At 41.4% G+C, this 19,020-nt stretch overlaps 1 protein-coding gene across 2 annotated transcripts; it reads right to left on the reverse strand.

Moving 5' to 3' along the window:
- Positions 1-71: 71 nt before the first annotated feature.
- CANX (calnexin) lies at positions 72-18,757 on the reverse strand. Of its 2 annotated transcripts, none has more exons than XM_082291215.1 (15): positions 18,678-18,757; positions 10,824-11,012; positions 10,286-10,359; positions 9,721-9,779; positions 9,347-9,488; positions 7,953-8,034; positions 6,624-6,816; positions 5,536-5,725; positions 4,680-4,793; positions 4,065-4,221; positions 3,542-3,757; positions 3,004-3,123; positions 2,762-2,900; positions 2,539-2,630; positions 72-1,945 (listed from the first exon to the last, which is right to left on the reverse strand). In XM_082291215.1, the coding sequence occupies exons 2-15, from the start codon at positions 11,007-11,009 to the stop codon at positions 1,892-1,894; spliced, it is 1,818 nt and encodes a 605-aa protein (XP_082147341.1). In that variant the 5' UTR covers positions 11,010-11,012; positions 18,678-18,757; the 3' UTR covers positions 72-1,891. The 2 variants fall into 2 exon arrangements, with proteins under 2 accessions (XP_082147341.1, XP_082147342.1); XM_082291216.1 differs by lacking the exon at positions 18,678-18,757 and adding an exon at positions 13,802-13,870.
- Positions 18,758-19,020: the final 263 nt, after the last annotated feature.

Raw genomic sequence — 19,020 nt, forward strand, 5'->3', positions numbered from 1 at the left:
CCAGGTGTTCAACAGGCAAAGGCATTCTAAACATGCAATAGCTCCCAACAGAAGTCTGAAATTACTTCCAGTATCTTGCTTACAATAGTTTATTTGTACACTGCAGAGAGATCAAGAAATCCTGCTATGCATTTGTGATCACTAATATTTCAAACACAACAACCAAGGGATACAACATAAGGACAGGCAGCAAAAGGTGTTTTACAAAAAAAAAAAAAAAAATCCAAACCCTAAACAAGAGTCTTTTAGTAATTGGTTAGATTGTTTGCAAGGTAATTGGAACACTCTTCCCCCCATAACCCCTGCAAATAATTCCACACACTATACCTTATCATATAACCAAACAACACTGGAGTGTTTAAGTTCAGTGCAAGAAGAATAATTTCAGGACATTTAATTTCATTCTAAACAAAGGCAAAAGTTTATCTATATAGACATCCAAATGCCAACATATTTGGTACAGTGTAATGAATTACATCCATCTCACCCTCAGAGGTAATGCTCTTGTAGTGCTCACCTGCATTCCACAAAAAAAAAAAGTGTTTGAAACAGTGTAGTATGGTAGACTCAACACTTTAAAAAAATTTATTCAGCTGGAATTGGAACTTCCTAACATTCACAATATAATTTAGAATGCACTTGTTACATGAAGAGCAGATAAAAGGACTTAAAACAGTTTCACATACCAGTTAAGATACTCCACATGCTCCTTCCCCACCTACAATACTGACATCTTGGTTGTGGGTTTTTTTCCATAACAAATACTCAGTTCAACTTGTCTACCTGCCTACCTCCCCCATTTCTACAGCAGACATACAGTGACAACAGTGAGAGGATATGGGACACTGTCTTATTCAGTGTTTGGGCCCTACAAAGGAATAGGCCTAGCTGAGAAATCGAGTTTGACAATGAGCTGAACATGAAGTGCTTCAGCAACTGAGGCAAAGCTGCTCTCAGGAAGAGCTGTATCATCACAGAGAGGAAAACACCGGTGGCCGAACAGAGGGCAAAGGGGGAAGTAGCCTAACCACACCTCCCCAACAACCCTCAGCTCCACAAAAAGAGTTCAAGAACAAACAAAATTGGTTGTCTGCAAGCTCTGCAGGAATAAATGCCACATTAAGATGACCCACTCGAAATCCTAGATTGTTTGTCAACACTTAACAGGGCTTTAGCCATGCACAGTATGCATATATTCTATAGACTGCCTAACCCCTTCCCTTCCACCCCTTCTTCCTCTTTCCCCTCCCCCCAAAAGAATGAAGTTGATTGATTAGAGAGTTTCACTACTGGTTTCCCCATACATCCCCCTAGTTTTCTTTTCTTTTGAGGGCAGGGGGGGTGTCAAATGCATTGACAACTTTTCTTCAAACAATTACCAAATTTCAAGGGGTATAAAGACATTGGTGCATTTAGGAATTTACATATTTGTAAAAAAAACTAGTTATAAAACTGCATTTTTATCACCTAGCACTTTCAAGATTCATTGTTATATTTCACTAATTAATATATTAAATTAAGCCAAGGTTTGAGACTGGAAAAATTCTACCAATCTATTTAAGAACAGAAAAGAATATTTAAAACCAAAAATGAAAAGGTTAGTTATGTTACATTCCAAAATCCACAGCCCATTATATTAAATGCTTTCTTTCTACAGGAATGATGCTCTTTAAAACAGATGATTGCAAATATTTTACTGCTAGACACTCCATTACATTGGATAGTGTGACTGGAACTTGTGGATGGTGAAATCTTGAGGTTTGTCCAAGTTTCAATGTAAGGTGTCCAAGGTCCTCTCCCAGAACCCCGTTTGAAAGTAACAACAACAACAACCAAAAAAAAAAAAAAAAAAAAAAAAAAGAAATCACAGATCAAGTTCTTATGACTTTTTTCAATCTTTCCTTGGCTTTCTGTTTCTGGGTGATCTATTCACAGTTTCCTCCTCCTGCAAGAAAACAATTTGTGTAAACATCAACAAAATAAAACCTAAATATACCCTTAAAAACCATTTTGAGAAAATCTATGAAGAATAATCTACTTTCACTTTTACATTAGAATTTAGTTCTTGAAAAGACCTACTGCTGTAAGTACTTTGTGGCAAACAGGCAAATTCCTCATTTTCACAGTGGATGTACACTATCTGTTGGAAGTGCTCAACACTGCTGCTGGGAGAATCCTTTAACTTCAAGCAACACTCCACCCATTTTTAAGCCAGCCATTTTATCAGTGGGGAGCACTTAAGGTCACATCCTGACTGCACTCAAAGCTGAGTAAGCCTTTTGCCTCAAGAAGACAACTTCCAACAGTCCCACTCCTCTCTCAAAGCAGGCTCTACAGCAGTGCCTTTAGCAGGGTGCCCAACTGCTGAAGTCAGCCACAGCAATTCCTATTCTTCAGGGTGACTAAGTTTTCCAAAGTTCTTAACTGGGAGGGGGGTGACATGAGCCAGGTTAACTTTTAACACTGTAGTTAAGGCCTGTTCTACATAGCCTATGAAAGAAAATGCACAAGCTTCCTTCAAAGATCAAGCACTCTTACCTCTGATGCAGGTTTCCTGTCGTCTTCCTCCTCCTCTTCTTCCTCCTCTTGACTAGCACTTCCTAGATCAGCATCACTTTTCTGCTTCTCTTCTAAGGGGGAAAAAAAAATATTCTCCTTTCTGACTTATCTTCAGTTCACATTGGCTTTATTCCACATCTGCAAATCCAGCCGGTTTATTCTATCAAGGAGAACATTGTTCAAGATTATCTAGTTTACCTACCAAGCTTTTCCTCATTTGTGTCCTCCTCTTCCTCCTCCTCTTCTTTTTCCCCTTTGTCTTTTTCTTCTTCTTTCTCATCATCTATCACATCAGGCTGAGGAGCATCAGTCTTTTTGTATTCTGCAGCACTTGGCTGTTTCTGAAAGGCAATATCAAACCCAGGCAATTATTTGTGACATTCAGGCACATTTTACTGAACCTCCTTTTAAACATGATACTAATTATCAGAGGAAATGCATTACCTTCCCAGAACAGCAGAAAAGGACAACAAGAAACACTGGCAAAGCCACAGTGAGGATGTAGACTACCCAAAGCCAGGGACGTTCTTCAGCAGCTGCCATCATCTGGCCCACAACACCAGGCTGTAAGACCAAAAGAACTGTCAAATTTCATCCCATACAGCAAGTTGTAGCAGCTAAGTTTAAGCTACAGAATTTTCAAACAGGCTTTTTGCAACTTTAAACATTATATTTCAGACCTCAAAAAACCCTCAAGCTAACCTGCACAAGTACTTTTCCCATAGCTTAGAAATTAAGCATTAGGCTAAACAGTCCAAATATCAGAGCAAAAGCTCAGAAGAGAGCAGCGAGTACTCTTAGTTACTTATAGCAACCATTAACATACTATCATTATGAATTAAGGCTCAAACCTGGATCACCAAAATCCTCAGCCTTGGCACATACAGGTATATATTGACAAAGGCTGTGAGAGAGAACAGTGGAGGTGCTTCCTCTCAGCCAGTTCTACTCAGCAGCACACAATTAAACCTTCCTCTCTCACCTCTGCAGCACCATCAGCTGCCTTTTTCAGTCCCCATCCATCACTTGCCCAATCATCAGCCACAGCTCTTTCAGTACAGATGATAAAGTTGTCAAAAAAGATGTCAGATGTCATGGACCATAACTCAAGTCCCACAGCACTGAAGGGAGTCATCTTGAAAGGTTCCAAGTCCTCAAAAAAATCTGGGTTTGGGATCTTTCTAGGTTTCCATATGCCCTAGAAAAGACAAAAGACTCACTAACTAGAAGACAAATTTTAGTTTTCAGCCCATTATGAATGAAGAGATATAACAATCCATTGCACTCAATTACAACATCTACAGGTGCAACTTACCAGGCTTTGGGAATCAATACAATTAAGTGATGCCTGGTAAGAAAGCACTTTGAATCTGTCCACTTGAAACACAGTACAACCATGACAGCACTTGAATTCTTAATTACATCTGCTTAATCTAAATAATTTTGCTTTTTGTAAGGGAAATGCTGCATTGGCCACCAGCTTAAGCAGTGAAAAAACCACCAACCTGATAGTTCACGTTATCAATCATTGGAGGCTTCCATTTGCCTTTGTAGTTTGGATTGTCAATCATTGGGCGCTGCCAGGTACCACAGCCAGGAGCTGTCTCACATTTAGGATTTGCAATCTGAGGTGCCTCCCATTCACCATCCATATCTTCATCCCTGAAAAGGCAAGCTCAGTTTTGAAGTTCACCCCTGAGTAAGGCTCAGGCAATGTCTGATTTCTGGGAAAAATCAAAATTCCTACCACAAAATGGAGATTCTGAAACTTTATATAGCATAGGTGTGTAGATACATATACTGCAGAAGGAAGGAGGATTTCAAAGACTGTGAAGCACAGAAGATCAACAAAAGCCAGTCCCTGAGCACAGCATCCCCCACTGTCTTTTCCAAGAAGCTCTACTTCAAGATGAACATCCCTGCCCTGTTTTGCTTACAGTCACAGAAGAGTTGAAAAATGCAAAGGTGAATGCAAGACATGAGTCCTCAGACCACTGCCTTGTACTTTTGAAGAAAAATAGCCTGAACAGCAACTTTGTCAGTAAGCAACAATGAACTGCAAACGTCAGTACCAGAGTCATGAAATATTTGCTGCCATTTGCAACAGGCAGCAAACTTACCAATCTTCAGGTTTCTCAGCATCAGGGTCTGCTACATATTCTGGCTCATCATCCAGCCAGCCCTCTGGTTTCACAGCGTTTTCATCTGCAATCTTTGCAGGAGCATCCTCATCCCTTGAGAGCAGAGCATTATGTGTTAACATACAAAACACGTAAGAGTTCTTAAGCCCAAGGCATGATTCTACAGACTCTGAACAAGCCCACTGCTCTAGACAGCCAGCCACCTTCCCTTCTGTCAGGGTCACCCCATGATTTCAGAAAGGGATTGCCTTGCAATCCCTTACCTACGCATGTGCCTCATGGCATATCAAGGTGCCAACTGCAAAGTACTACTACTACTAATTTTTTTAAAAACCAGCCTAAAAATGGCATATTACAGCAAATGACATTCTTAGCAACAGCTGCAAAAACACATTTGTGCTTGATACTGAGTCTATCACTTACAAAGCACAGGTACAAAGCCAGAAAGCCAGGATCAGTTTCTGATTTAGGAAGTCAGGTTTTTCAGTTACCTTATCTATACATTGCACAAACAAGTACAAAGATCCTTCAGTTATACCTTCTGCAGCTCATCTTTTGATCTCATCAAGGATGAAAGCAACAGGTAGCATAGGCATTTCACTAAAATCTTTGTCTGTGGCCAACACAGGAACAGGAGCACTAAACAAATTCCCAGAGCAGGTGGAACCTGTCTGCCTCTGCCTATTGAAGTGCTGTTAAGATGCCTAAACTGACAGTGTACTGATTACAAGGGTGAGACTCAAAACCTTCCATAAGTCACATGAGAAAGACATTTTGATCAGCACCAAATCATCAGGCTAAGGACTCCCCCAATTCCACCCTTCCAACACCTTACCAGTCATCTGGTTTAACAGCATCTGGGTCTGGGATTTTTGGTCTCTCATCCCAGTCCTCAGGCTTCTGGTCATTTGGGTCCTCAATCTCTCGGGGTGGATTCACAGGAGGAGACATATCATTTAGCAAATTCCCACTGTTGACAACTGTTTGATCGACCAGTATCTCAAAACTATTGTCAGGATTCAAGACTGTAAGGAAAGAAGTTGAAGTAGTCACTGCATGTATGATACAAAGCATGAGTCATAAGGCATCACTCATCTGCACTGTACAACCCAAGCTACCACCTACCCATCAACTGCTATAAAGAACTGTTAAGAACCTTTCTCCTTATGCCAAAATACAACTAGTGATGATGTACCACATCTCACCCTGTGAGAAAGCAGACTCCTGGCAGAAGTCCTACTTTAAATGTTAAAAGCACAGAGGTTTGTAGAGTGATTTAGCAGTTACCACAACAAGTTGACCTTGGCACAGTAAGAATTGCTTTACTAGTAAGAATGTATATATTCATATTCTACTCGAGACTGAGACTTCCTACTACTGACAGGATTTTAATCTCACTTCTTTATCTACTGCTGTCTCTGTAGCAGGAAAAGCTAGAGATAGTCCTAAAAGTACTTCCTGAAAGATTTTGATCATAGCCAATATACCAAACACTACTTCAAGAACTCCTGAGTTTGTCTGATACATGAAAGCAGAAAAAAACCCAAACAAAACCAAAACAAACCATGATGCCTCTACATCTAAAGCTAGTGTTACTCAGAGGCAGCATTCAGGCAGCTTATAAATGCTGATAATTATTTCAAATATACTTAGTTCAAGTTACTTAAAACTGCCCTGAAATTCAGTTCTCCTTTAAGTATTAAGTTCAAGTTGCATGACCTTTCTTACATGAATCAAGACTTTCTGGAAGGATGAAATAAGCCTTTGTATAGACAATCAGTTTTTGCATTTGAAGCTTTCAAGTGGTTTTTAGTTGTATGGTGCATTGGCACAAGTATTCATCTGTTCATCTGGCTCACTTTATGAGCTTTTGGTGCAGGAAATGTACTAGTTATTAACACTCATAGTTAGCAGTCACCATACCTAGAGTATAAAGATGAGTCTTCTTATCAGTAAAATAAGTCTTCAGATCTGCATCTGGACGCTTCGCGTGCTTCTCCTCGTATTTGCCGGTCTTTGGGTTTTTGTGCCGGAAGATGAAGTGCAATTTATAGTCCTCTCCACATTTGTCAGGGCCAAACATTATTGTATATGGAGTTTTGTCATGGAACTGATCCTTTTAAAACAATGCAATACTTTAAAAATACAACTTAAGTCACTGTCTGTCATAAGAATTCCCAGTTCATTAGACATTATTTTGCAACTTGGATATCAAGCCCATGAAGTCCCCACACTAAAGCTTATATTCCTCATATAAGCCTCCAGAAAAAAATAATGTGCTGAGAATTATCCCAGCTATTTCATTTTGCACCTTTGGGCTCTATTTTCCACATGGAAAACACCAGCTATTCAAGTGTTATCCAAAAGATTAGTGTAAGTGATTCCCACAATGTTTAAGTATAGCTCTACATTACAATAAAGTATTTTAAAAGCTATCAATTAGACGTATCAGTTACTGGCAATAAAGAAAGACTAGCAAGGCCACTGAGTTTCTTTCACACAAGTGATAAGCAGCACTAAAAGTGAGGCCAAGTTGCATTTAGTCTACACTTGTGAACTGGGGTACTGCCTCAATCTAACTGGATATAATCACCATTGAACTCTGCAAGTCTATTTGTTCTTGCTAACGTTATCTGAAAATTCAATGCATATATGAAATGGATTAGGCAGCCAAGTTGTGTTCTTGGATGTTCATGGTTGTTTTGGAGTTTTTTAATAGTTTGGAAATTGTATTAATAATACAACTCCAATGAGACTGCAGAAGGAAAGAAGGATGGATAACAAGTCATAAAAGGTACATCCTATAAAGTCTAGGAAAACGGTTAAAGAAAACCCACAGGCTACATGAGCCTACACAAGGTTACCCAGCAGCTCAGCTTTGTCCGAGCAGGCTAAACCACTTCAACGCAACGAATGAGAGGACAAAAAGCAGTTCTTAGGCCTTAGGAGCTGGCTACTTCCTAAGCACCTCCTGTTTGGTTCTAGAACCCAAGAAAATCTGAAGTACTGCAGAGTTTGGCAAAGGTGCACAACTGCTCAGCTATTAGGGAACTTCAGAGTTTCCACTCAAGGGGCTGTCACGTTTCAGTACTTACCCTCTCCAACTGAAAGCACTGAGAAAATGCTGAGTGCAAAGCACTTGGGCAATCAGGCCCCACTGCCTTTGCTAAAAGGGTTTGTTCAGGAAGAAGCAAAGTGAAAAAACTTCAAGTTCTTTCACAGCTAATACTCAAAACTAGTAGCATTACTCACCAGGTTCAACTCAGGGGTTTTTGAAAGCAATTTCACATAGGCCCCACCACACTCTATTCCATTTTGGAAGTTTACTTCATACCTAATTTTAGTTTTGAATAGAAAAAGGGAGAACATATGTTATCATGAGGAAAAATTATTTATGTAATACACAATTACAATTTTTTCAGTACAAATTAACAGTAACACTGTTTTGTTGCTGTTTGCTTTGAATCACTTACCCAGTGAATATTAAAGATACAGACATACAGATATATAAAGATATAAAGACTAATAAAATATTCACAAGAGGCTGAGAAACAGTTAAAAAATTGAAGATTTAGAAGACTTATCTTGACAGAAAAGATTAAAGAAATTGAGTGCTGGCCTAGAAGATAATGACCTAGAAGTAGAAAGAAGGAAGAAAAAGCTTTCCAGTATGTAACACTTCAAGAGGGATTGAGGCAAACCAATTTTTTTCCCCACAACTACTATGGTAGACAGACAACTCAATGTGCAAGACTACCAAAGCAAAAACAATTGGATTCTAGGAAAAGCCCCTTCAGGGTTATATGCATACAACATTATATTTAGGGATGCCAAGGAGCCTGAAAAAGGCATAACATCTCTGTCAGGAATAAGCTAAGTATGCTTGATCTTCTCACAATGCCAGCAGCTGGAGTGGATAACCACTGGGCTTTATTTTTAGCCTTGTATTTTGAGCCAAAACTAAACAGTGCAAAGCAAAGTGACCAATTCATTATCTTGTGCCAACATGAATTAGTTTACTCTTTGTTTAAAATTGATAACATTGCTAATAATGCACAATTCCACTCTTCTCACTGAATTATGTTTTTCCCCGACTTGCTTCTCTAACACACATGCAAGTAGATTCTTCTCCAACAGTCATGACCAGAGCTATGTAAGGTGCTAATCTTCCACGGCAAATGAACTAAGACACAGGAAGGAGGAAACAACTGCATCTTTATCCCTCTGTCCACTTCCCCTCAGAAACAAGGGGCAGTTTACTGCATAAGAAAGTGCACTGACCTATTTACAGACCAGCTTTCATTCAAAAGGACAAGGACTTCCACAATTAGCTGTACAAAAGTCAGTTGCCTGACCTTGTTACTACAATTAAATCAAGTGCACTGAAGCCAAAAGACAGGTTACCAAGTCTAGTTTGCAGAGACTTCTTCCTTTTTCAGGCTTCAGAAGGACCCATGGTGTTACTAACTCCTCACTTTGGGAATCTGGGTTACTATTTTACTCTTGCTCAAAACAGTGTAATAATATGTTACAGCAACTTGTGTCATCTAGACCCCCAGTCAACAAAAGCTCAGTTATGGAATTAACCTCAGCCTGCTACCATGTCACCCTGGAAACAACAGAACACTAAATTATTATTTACTTACTGTATAATAAGGGGTTTGGTATCAAACACAAATGGCTTGGAAAGTTTGGATGAAATTGCATGATGTTTGGCTCGGGTTACCATTACAAGCCCTTTGTCTCCTGGAAGTTTAGTTTCCTTCATGTCTTGGACTTCCCATTTACCTGGGGAAGAAATTGACCAAACGCTAATTTATTTTAAGATCTCCAAGTGGCTATTTTGTTTAAATCAGAACTATGTTTTATATTGTTAGCCAGCTATATAAACCCCCCCCCCCCCCCATTTTCTTCAGTGAATATAATTTTAGCTGAGAAAGAGAAAAGTCTTGCACCTCTTTTTTATATATGACAAACAACATCAGAAACATTTATCATCCAAAACCTGGGTTTGACTCACCATCATATTTGGCAATCTCATCATCTGTATCATCCTTCTTGGCTCTGGAAAGGATCCATCTAGAAGACAGATATCCAGTGGTTGGAAAACCATACATTCTCCACACACACACACTAAAAACTCTGCCCTTAAGATAAGGCAGCCCTTGCTGTCTCAGGACTACACCCCAGTATCTTGATCCCCTGAGGAGTTCTATTCCCAAGCCTGCAAACTTTTCTGTGTTTGCCACTTCCCACCCCCAGGTAGGACCATGGCCCCATGAGCAAGTGCCTCGCTCCCGTAAAAAAACGGGAGTAGCACCTTACCATCCTCACAACACCTGAGGAAAGTAAAAAAGCCACATGTAATGGCCTCACCTCCCCTTTATTACTAGAACTTAAGGAAATACTGATTTAACTCAGCATTTGAACAGCTAGCCTCAAGAAGTCGTTACTGTAATCCCAACTGAACAGTGACCCTTTGATTCAGTTTTGAATAACATGGGCTCTGCAGAGAGGGTTTCTCTGCCTTTCACCAAGATTTTACATGATTTGCTGTACTGAATCATCCTTCAGATTATACTCACCCATCCAGAGTTCCTTTATCAAAAGATTCTGCAAAATATACTTCACCAGTTGGGACGGGGGGCCTGTAAGTAACCTATTGGAAAAGAGGGGCATTTATGCACCTTTCAAGACACATTCTCTATTCCACAGAAATATAAGCATGTAAAGCTCACACTCCCTCCTACACTTGAGTACAGCTCACCTAGACATTCTTGAAGCATAAGTACAGAAATTACATAAATATTGCTGCTTGTGCCAAGCTGTTGTGCTCTTGTCTGCAACTAAAACTCAAGTATATATCTAGCTGGAAATACTAGCATTCACTCTTTATACTCACATCACAGATTTCAAGGTTAGATCTGTCTTGTGGAAGAACATGGGGGACATGAGAGCAGGAACAAAGCAGCCAACCTTAATTCCAAGCCCTACTCCCAGATAACATCTTTAATAACATTACAACATATTAAAGGTTAAGAAAGTAAAGACAACTTTGATCAGACCCACATTAACTGAAACACAAGCAGTAATTCAACTGTTAAAAGAAGTTCTATGCCAAACCTTTGGAGCTGGAGGAGGACTGCTTGTTTCAGACTTGGACTCTTCTACCTCCTCAATACCATCATCCAAGTCATCCTCGATATCAACTACATCATCAGCATCATTGTCTTCATCCATATCATGTGCTTGGGCAGCAAGGATCCCAAGGGCTAGCAGGGTCACACACAGTAGCCATTTCAGCTCCATGTTCTGAATAAATAAGACAAGGCAAAGAGGTCAAGCCAGCACTGCAAGCAGAGCAACGCGTTGCTTCTTGGTACAAATCCGACCATCCAAGGCAACAGCTGAAGTGCAAACTTATCTCTCCAACTCTGTTATTTACTGCATCTGAGACAGCTCTAAAAGCTGGAGAGGAACACAACATAAAGCTAAGTATTTAATACCAAACAGATGTTAATTAAGTGGAGAACCACATATGCACATTCTGCAGATCATGCTGCAGAAGTGTCATAATTTTGCTCTTACACTGCCACAGCCCACAAGCAGGACAGCAGACACATACATGACACCACAACATACATGGCTATAAAAAGAAAATCTATTTTGTGCTTATGAAAGACTTTAAATACACTATGCAGGAACTCAAGCTTCCATTCAGTCCAGAAATTGAAATACAATTTCCTAGTTTTTTCAAGCAGAGAGCAACCTGTGGAATAATCAGTCCTCGTCTGCTGTTCAATATACTTTTTGTCCTTCCAAATGCAGAACTCTGGTGTTTTCAATCATCAAACTCCTTCCCCAGGTTTGACTGTAGAATTACTGCCAACAGTCATTGATACTACTACCAGACACCTATAAGCAGTTGAAGCTCCTAGAAATTGCCACTTCATTCAATTCCCTTCTTTCAATCTCAAATCTCTAATTTAACAAGATGACCAAAGAGAGTAGCTGTTAACTGAAGCCTTACAGAACTAAAATATCACACTTAAACTAATTCATAACGTGCTCAGCACCTTGTCACACCTAAAATATGATAGACATTGGCAAGCCACAGCTTAAAATACCTTGTAAGTAAAATGGGTTTCAATTTGACTTTCCACCTAGAAAAACAGTATCACTGCATCTTTATGTTGATACAGAAGGCAACACTCCTAGAACACTGCTCAGTTTTATCTGCCCAAAAACCTCACAACAACCTGCGCCTTGCTCACCTTTTCTCCTTTGAATCCCACTCCAAATTTTCCTTCCAAAACCAGAGTTATAACTGAGACTAAATTTTTTTGAAAACAAGTATAAAATAAAGCACCCCCTCCTCCTTCCCTTACACTCCTACCTCATGCTCAGGCGTTCAAACATAACTCAAGCAGAATTAACAGTGCCTGTAGGGGCTTAAGATCATGATAGGAAACAAACTTTCAACTTTCCAAAGCATGTTTAGGCAACTAAAAGAGTTTACATTCTCAAAGGCTTATCAGCACTATCCAATATTCCAAAACTACGCTGCATACCAGACCTACCATTCTTAGATTATTCTTTAACTTACCTCTAATGACAGAGAGGATGTTTTATAACTACAACAAAATTGTATTTTAAAGACTTGAGCTGAGGTCATGTCCAGTTTGTCACTACAGCAACATGCAATTGCAGCCAGTTTTCCAACAATAGTGATGGCCTTGAGGATTATTGTCCAAATCCATATGCACAGATCTCCCCCCCCCCTCAGTTCAGGCAACTGCGCTCAAACACCTCTGAGCCAAAAGGACAATCATTCCAGAAGGAATAGCTGACAAAAACTTTCAAGGGCTGTTATATATGAGCACAGCTTGTTTGCTTAATGCACAGTGTACAGCCAAAACTGAAAACAGTTTCAGACCTCTCAACAGCTCGTAGCTCTTAGTATTAGTGTGAGCCACAACACAAAACCAAGGACTGAAAACGGTCAGACATCAGTACCCTTGGAGATGGAAATTCTTCTTGCACAGATAACGTGTTCTTTGAATAAACTCATACACACCAGCATGAAAGCAATACAGAAATGAGAGCCTGAAACTTCATCTGAAAAAGTGATCTTTAGGTCTTTGGATGTGCCCTGTGTGACTGAAGCAACCATGGATGAGATGGTACAAAAACACCTTTCCACAGAAAGGGTTTCACTTCGTCTTACCTTACCAATAGGGCCCCGCTAAATATTTTTTAAATAGAGCTAAATTCAGGAAGATTATACAGTTTTATAACTGCTTTCAAATTATACTATGAAGATAGAATGAGCATGTCATGATTTGGAAAGTGATACAACAAAGTTAATCTTAAAAGTATAGCAAGATTAAAAGTGAGCCAATTCTCTCCTCTCCTAAGAGGAAGGAGGAGTTTCTGCACCCTTCCTCCCAACCTTGTGGAAAGGGTATTAATGGTTTAGCATGCAAGTAATCCTTTAAGTAATCTCACCAGTAGCCAACCAGCATGAAAGTTTTGGTGAAAGAATTAAATCATTCCCCACAACTTTCCTGCCAGTACTGACTCCATATGTAATAATTACCTACTTCACAATCCCACCTCAACTACAACCCTTTGGAAATACTTGTCAGCAGCAAATGGACCTTGGTAAATGCTCACACCCAAGTGGCAAAGGCGCATGGCCTCAGAAATTCTTCTGTCAAAGCATCTCAGTGAAACTGAACAATTCTGCCAGGGACCACACAGCAGGGGCAGAAGTTTGCTGCTGCACGTCCGTGCTCCTGACACAGCCACAGGTATCTACACTGCAGGTCTACACTTACTGTTTAATGCTCTGTCTGAATTTGAGGCCTCGCTGAACGTCATTTCAAGGGAAAAGTATTTTCTGGTCAAGTTTCAGCTCCCCAAAAAAAAAAGCAAGCTAAAAAAGTCTGAAGAGAAGCTAATCCAGTTTCATATCCTTACTTCTTTACAGTCATTAGCAAGCAGTTGTCACAAGTTTATATCCCTGCAGAAAGCTGCTTAGAACACTTCCTACATATTAAATCAGCCTCAAATTCAACATAAGCTACCATTTCATATACCTTGAGTACAGGCTGGTAGCTTCTTCTGCAACTGCCAGTTATCGTGCCAATCTCCTTATTCTGTTTAACCTGAAACAATATAAAAAGCTGACTAAATTATAGAAAAAAAGGCACTATGTTCTCAGAAGAGCAATTTAAGTGAAGCACACATTTTTCGATATTTAAAAAGCTACTTCTATCCATAATGGATGTACAGCTACAGGAGAAAATTTCAAATCACTTTACTCAATCCTTAGGGACACAACATAAACACAATTATGCCCTAGTAAATTAGGTTATTCCTAAACAGAAGAGGAGGGGAGGGGGAGAGAGATGCAACTCAGGTTTTATACAGAACAGGCGTAAATCAATTTTTCAGTGGAACTTTAAGTTGCTGGCAACTACAGGTGTTCAATTAGTCACCTAAAACGTAGTCTAACCCTCAGACACACACACCTACTCTATTATGATCAGACTTCTCCCTTATACAAGTGTCCAATTTCCAAGCAATTACTATCCTTAGCCATTTTTTACTTTGCCTGCACCTCCCTTCTTCACGTTTATCTGTACAGTATTTCTGAAGGCTGGTGTATTTTTGATCATGCAATTACTGAAAGCCATTAACAAAGGAACACTTTCATAATAGGTGAGAGCTTCTGACGTCTCCATTCTACTTCAGTGCAACCATCACTTTCACCATAACAACATTTCAAGTCAGAGATAACAACTACATGTACTTTTTTTTTTAAATAAGGACTTCAGTCACTTACAGACATTGGCACACCACTCAGATCGGAGGGAAAACTACTGTAATCCCAAAGTACTAACAAGGAAGAGAGTTTGAGACTGTCAGTGCTACAGATTACTTGTTCTCTCTCTGCACATACCCATGGCCGGCTTCTATCACAGAAAACTTCAGAGCTGACATTTAAGCACTGTTCACCTGATCGTCCAAAGGCTGAAACATTTTACCCCAGAATTTATAAGATCTATAGCAGAGTGCTGGAAGCAGTGTCCTGGAACAGCTGCACCACAGACTTTACTTTTTCACAAAGTAAAATCAAAACCAAATTGGAGTGAGATTCAGAAACAGAATCAGCTTCTTGCCCCAAAAGCAGCACTCCTAACATGTAGGGTTAAGTGATTACTACCTTTGGAGTTCAAGGCTTTCAAGAAAGTCGTGCATCTTCAGAGATTAAGTTTTATTTAGAATTCCCCTTTCTCTGGCGATAAAGGAGAAAGTTCTTCTTTACTATTGGCACAACACTGGAAACACTCATACAACAGACAATTGTCACTATTCTCCCTAACATACATGTCCCCTGCAAGAGAGTGAAATTGCCCATAGAAAGGATCTTCAAGTCCTTTGCTATCATTCTTCCAGAACATACTGTTTAGTAACTTCCCTGTCAGGTCAAACAGAGCCTGCAAAACCAGTTTAATCATCTCCTTGGTTACTAATCTATTTCAGTGGTTCATCAAGCCAGTTCTTAATACAGCATTATTTCAGAATATATATTTGAATGGCTACGGGCTATCTAGTTTATTACTTACCTTTTTAAAAAAATAATTAACAGTCAGACTAAATAGACCTTATAAAAATAAGTCACTTACTATGAACTACACCTAGGCAATTTAACTGGATGAGCATCAATGGTTTCTATTTCAGCAGGACCCAAAGTCTCAGCTGAGTGACTCAAGCAAAGGAAGAGCAAAACCCACTAGCAAAGTCCTGTGTTCCAAACACTGGACTTCAGTGTGGTATTTACAGCAGAAGCACACCAGTGAAAACAAGCACAATGCAGTCTCATTCAAGGCAAGAATTAGGGAAGAAAAATTTAAAGTCAAATGTAAAGACGATTCATCACAATGCAAAAAAAAATTGCAAGGAGACAAGAACAGAAAGGCTGAGATACAGATATCCATCTTCCCTCTCAAATGAGAGTTCTGCGGGTTTTGAGCAAAGGCTTGGTTACCCTACTTGGTAGTGTACTAATTTCTTAAAGTCAGAATTACTGAAGAGCAGAGGAAATCTCTTCTACACCTCACAATCCCTCTGCCTTCCACATCCTGCCTCCTCTGCGGTGCCAGGGTAACTGTTTACACAGCCTCATGATGAACCAGCCGCTGGTTTAAGAAGGCTCGAAGTCCTCCTGCCATGTTATTTTAACCCTGAATCAATATCCCAGGCCAATCCAGCAGCAAAAGCAGAAAGAGTTGTAGCAGTATCAGTGAAAGTAAGTAGCCAAGGACAGAGAAAATAAAGCTGATGGCAGCAGAGTCATCTTAATGCCACAGTTTCAAGTGCAGGCCTGTCACCTGCACCTGCCTGACCTGTCTTTAGGCAGACTTGGGGGATGGACACCATGGTGAAGCTGAACATTGTGTGGCCAAACACTGTAATTTCAACAACCAGTACAGTGCCTCAGCACCCCTCTAAAGGGGATAGAATAAAATTATGTTCATGTATATACAACAACTCATATAATGCAGACAAACACTTTTTCCCCCGAAATACTGTTTTACAGTTAGACAACTTCCAGCATTGCGAAGATTCTGCCTTTAACATCATAACTCAATCAATAGCAGACAAGGCTAAAGAAAACCACCATACTAACAAGAGAAAAGGCAATAACTCTCCATGGTTTGCCCTCCTAACCCCTTTTATTTTTTTCTTAAGTAAGGGGTGGCTAAGATACACTGCTACATGAGAAAGAAGCCTCCTGGAAAGGATTAGCCAAACCTCTCCTGGAGAGCCCCACAAAAAAAGCCGCCTCCTGTTTGGGTTGTAGAGAGCACAAACCAGGCAAGGGATTAGGTGTGAAAAGGGACAGCAACAAAGCTTGCTTTTAATAGGCATTTCAAATATGCCAGTTTCTAAAAATAATGTACAACAGTGCAGATACAGTACAGGAGCAAACAGTAGATACTGTTTGTCAGCACAGATATCCTTCCTGCAGAACTGGAAGTCCTTGGAGGGCAAAGACAGAACTGTAGTTTTTTTAGATCATAAAACAGATAGGCTGCTAGGAAAATTTTATTAGGTGGGGGCACATCTGGAGGCACCCCAAGATCTTTCAGACCATCACACCTAGAAATTGACTGAAGTTTGCCCTGCTACAGAACTGATTCCAGCAAGAACAGGCTGCTACCACGTTTACTACCAGAGGCAGAAAACCAAAGGCCTGAAAAGGAAGTAAAAGGCAGGGCTAAGTACAAGTCTCAGTGTATTCTCTGTAAAAGATTTATTCACTTGCTCAGGGGAAAGTACTGCAGCACACCAAATGAGAGGGTAATCTGATGGAAGTTGCAAACTTTCTTACTATTTTACATTAGATTCCCTTCCTAGGATGGCAGTTGATCCCAAGAAGCAGTTTACATATTATACACAGGTTGTGATGTTGCCTGTAAATTGTATGAGTATCTTCTTCATAACGTAATTTTTTTTAAAACATAAAAATTTAATACGAAGTTTTACTCAAAGCTTTTCCTATTTTTATTAAGTATTTTGCATAAGCCCATCAAATACAGCTAAATTAACAATAAGGTGGTCTTTGAAGTCAGGTACCTCAGCATGAACCTAGAGCAATATATATATATCTCAACCTAAATTTAACCATTATTTTATCTGCATTAGCTCATACATTATTATAGCTCTGCTGTCTCTTTCTGGTATTTTAGCAACAACCAAGACCACAATGTGCAAAACTGTCCCATAAAACCCATGTGTTAAGTATGCTTACTTGACGACGTTAAGTAAACACACTGCATTTAGAAATACATTACATGCCTAGAGACCAGTTTTCAGACATCTAACATACTCTAAATAAGTTCCAGAAAGAGTTTTCCACAGTGATCTGCAGAGGCTCTGCAGCATTAATTATGTTAGTACTCATCATACTGATGTCTGGACCTTTACCATTACTACATGTCTTTTTCCCTTCACAACCAAATCACCTGCAGCATTTCTCTTTCTGCAGCCTAGAAAGTTCTGAACCACAGACCTGCATGTGTAAGTTCACTCTTCAGAATCAGTACAGGTAAGAAAGCAGTGTGCTGTACGTGCTTTAATTCAAAGGCGTGGGTTTTTTTTCTTTTGAAAGCACACAATACAATCCTCAGCCAGAAATGAGAACCGAGATGTCACTTATACACTATTTTATAGACACTCAACGCGAACAATATTTGGGGGACAAAAATCAAAGCATGCATTTCAATTCCCTCAAATTCTCAGATCTTCCTGCTGCAGATTCCTCGCCCGCACTTCACCTGTTGGGCCCCCAGCTCCACGCCCTGAGCTCCCCCTTTCCAGAGGCTTCTCCTTCCCCTCGCACAGCCCCAACCAGGCCCACGCCACGCTCAGCACCCCCCTCCTGTTCTCCCTTTGCAGGGCTTCATGAGGAACACGTTCAACATTATTTCCGACACTAGAACACGTAGCCAGATAAAACCTAAACCACGCGCTGCCCACATCTACCTCCGACCCTCGCCTCGCTCCCGGTTCCACCCCGCGGCCCTGGCACCGGCCACTGCCCAGAGCGGCGCTCCCAGAACTTACCAGAAGAGCCGCCGCTCCCCCCAGGCCGCTCCGAGCCCTGCGAGTGCCGAGCGGGACCCGGCACCGCCGCCGCAGCCCCGCGCCCGCCCCCGGCCGCAGGGGCCTCCCCAGGCCGTCCCTCTCGCCCTGACTCCCGGGGGTCCCCGCCTCCTCCCACCTCCGGGATGGGGCCGGGACCACGCACGGGCCGCCCACCCCCCAGGGCCCAGCAGCGCCCCGCCGCACACCCTCCGACAGGCCCGGCTCCCCCACTGCCTCACGCCGCGGGCGGGTCCGTTCCCCGCCCCGATATTCCGGAGCAGCAGCGGACGGAGGGGACGGACGGACGGACAAACTCACCCTCCACCGCCCCGGCCGCCGCCGCCGCCGGGCTCCCCTCACCTCCGTCACGTGCCCGCGCGCCCGCCGCCACCCGCCTATCTGCCGCGCGCCAGCCCCACCCCCTCCTCACGGCGCTCAGCCTCTCCCATTGGCGGACGGCGCGGCCGCCCGCCCGCCCAGTCGCCGATCCTGCATTTTGATTGGCTAAGGTCGCCGCCGCTCAACAGCCGGCCCGCCTCTAAACACGCCCTCAACGGCGCTGCCCTTCGTGGAGCGCTGTCATTGGTTGACGGGGTTGCAGGAAGTGCCGGCTGATTGGGTGCTGCGGGGAGGCCGTTGGGATGTGGGCGGGGTCCCAACG

Source organism: Coloeus monedula (assembly GCF_965178545.1).
Source record: "Coloeus monedula genome assembly, chromosome: 15".
NCBI lineage: Eukaryota > Metazoa > Chordata > Aves > Passeriformes > Corvidae > Coloeus > Coloeus monedula.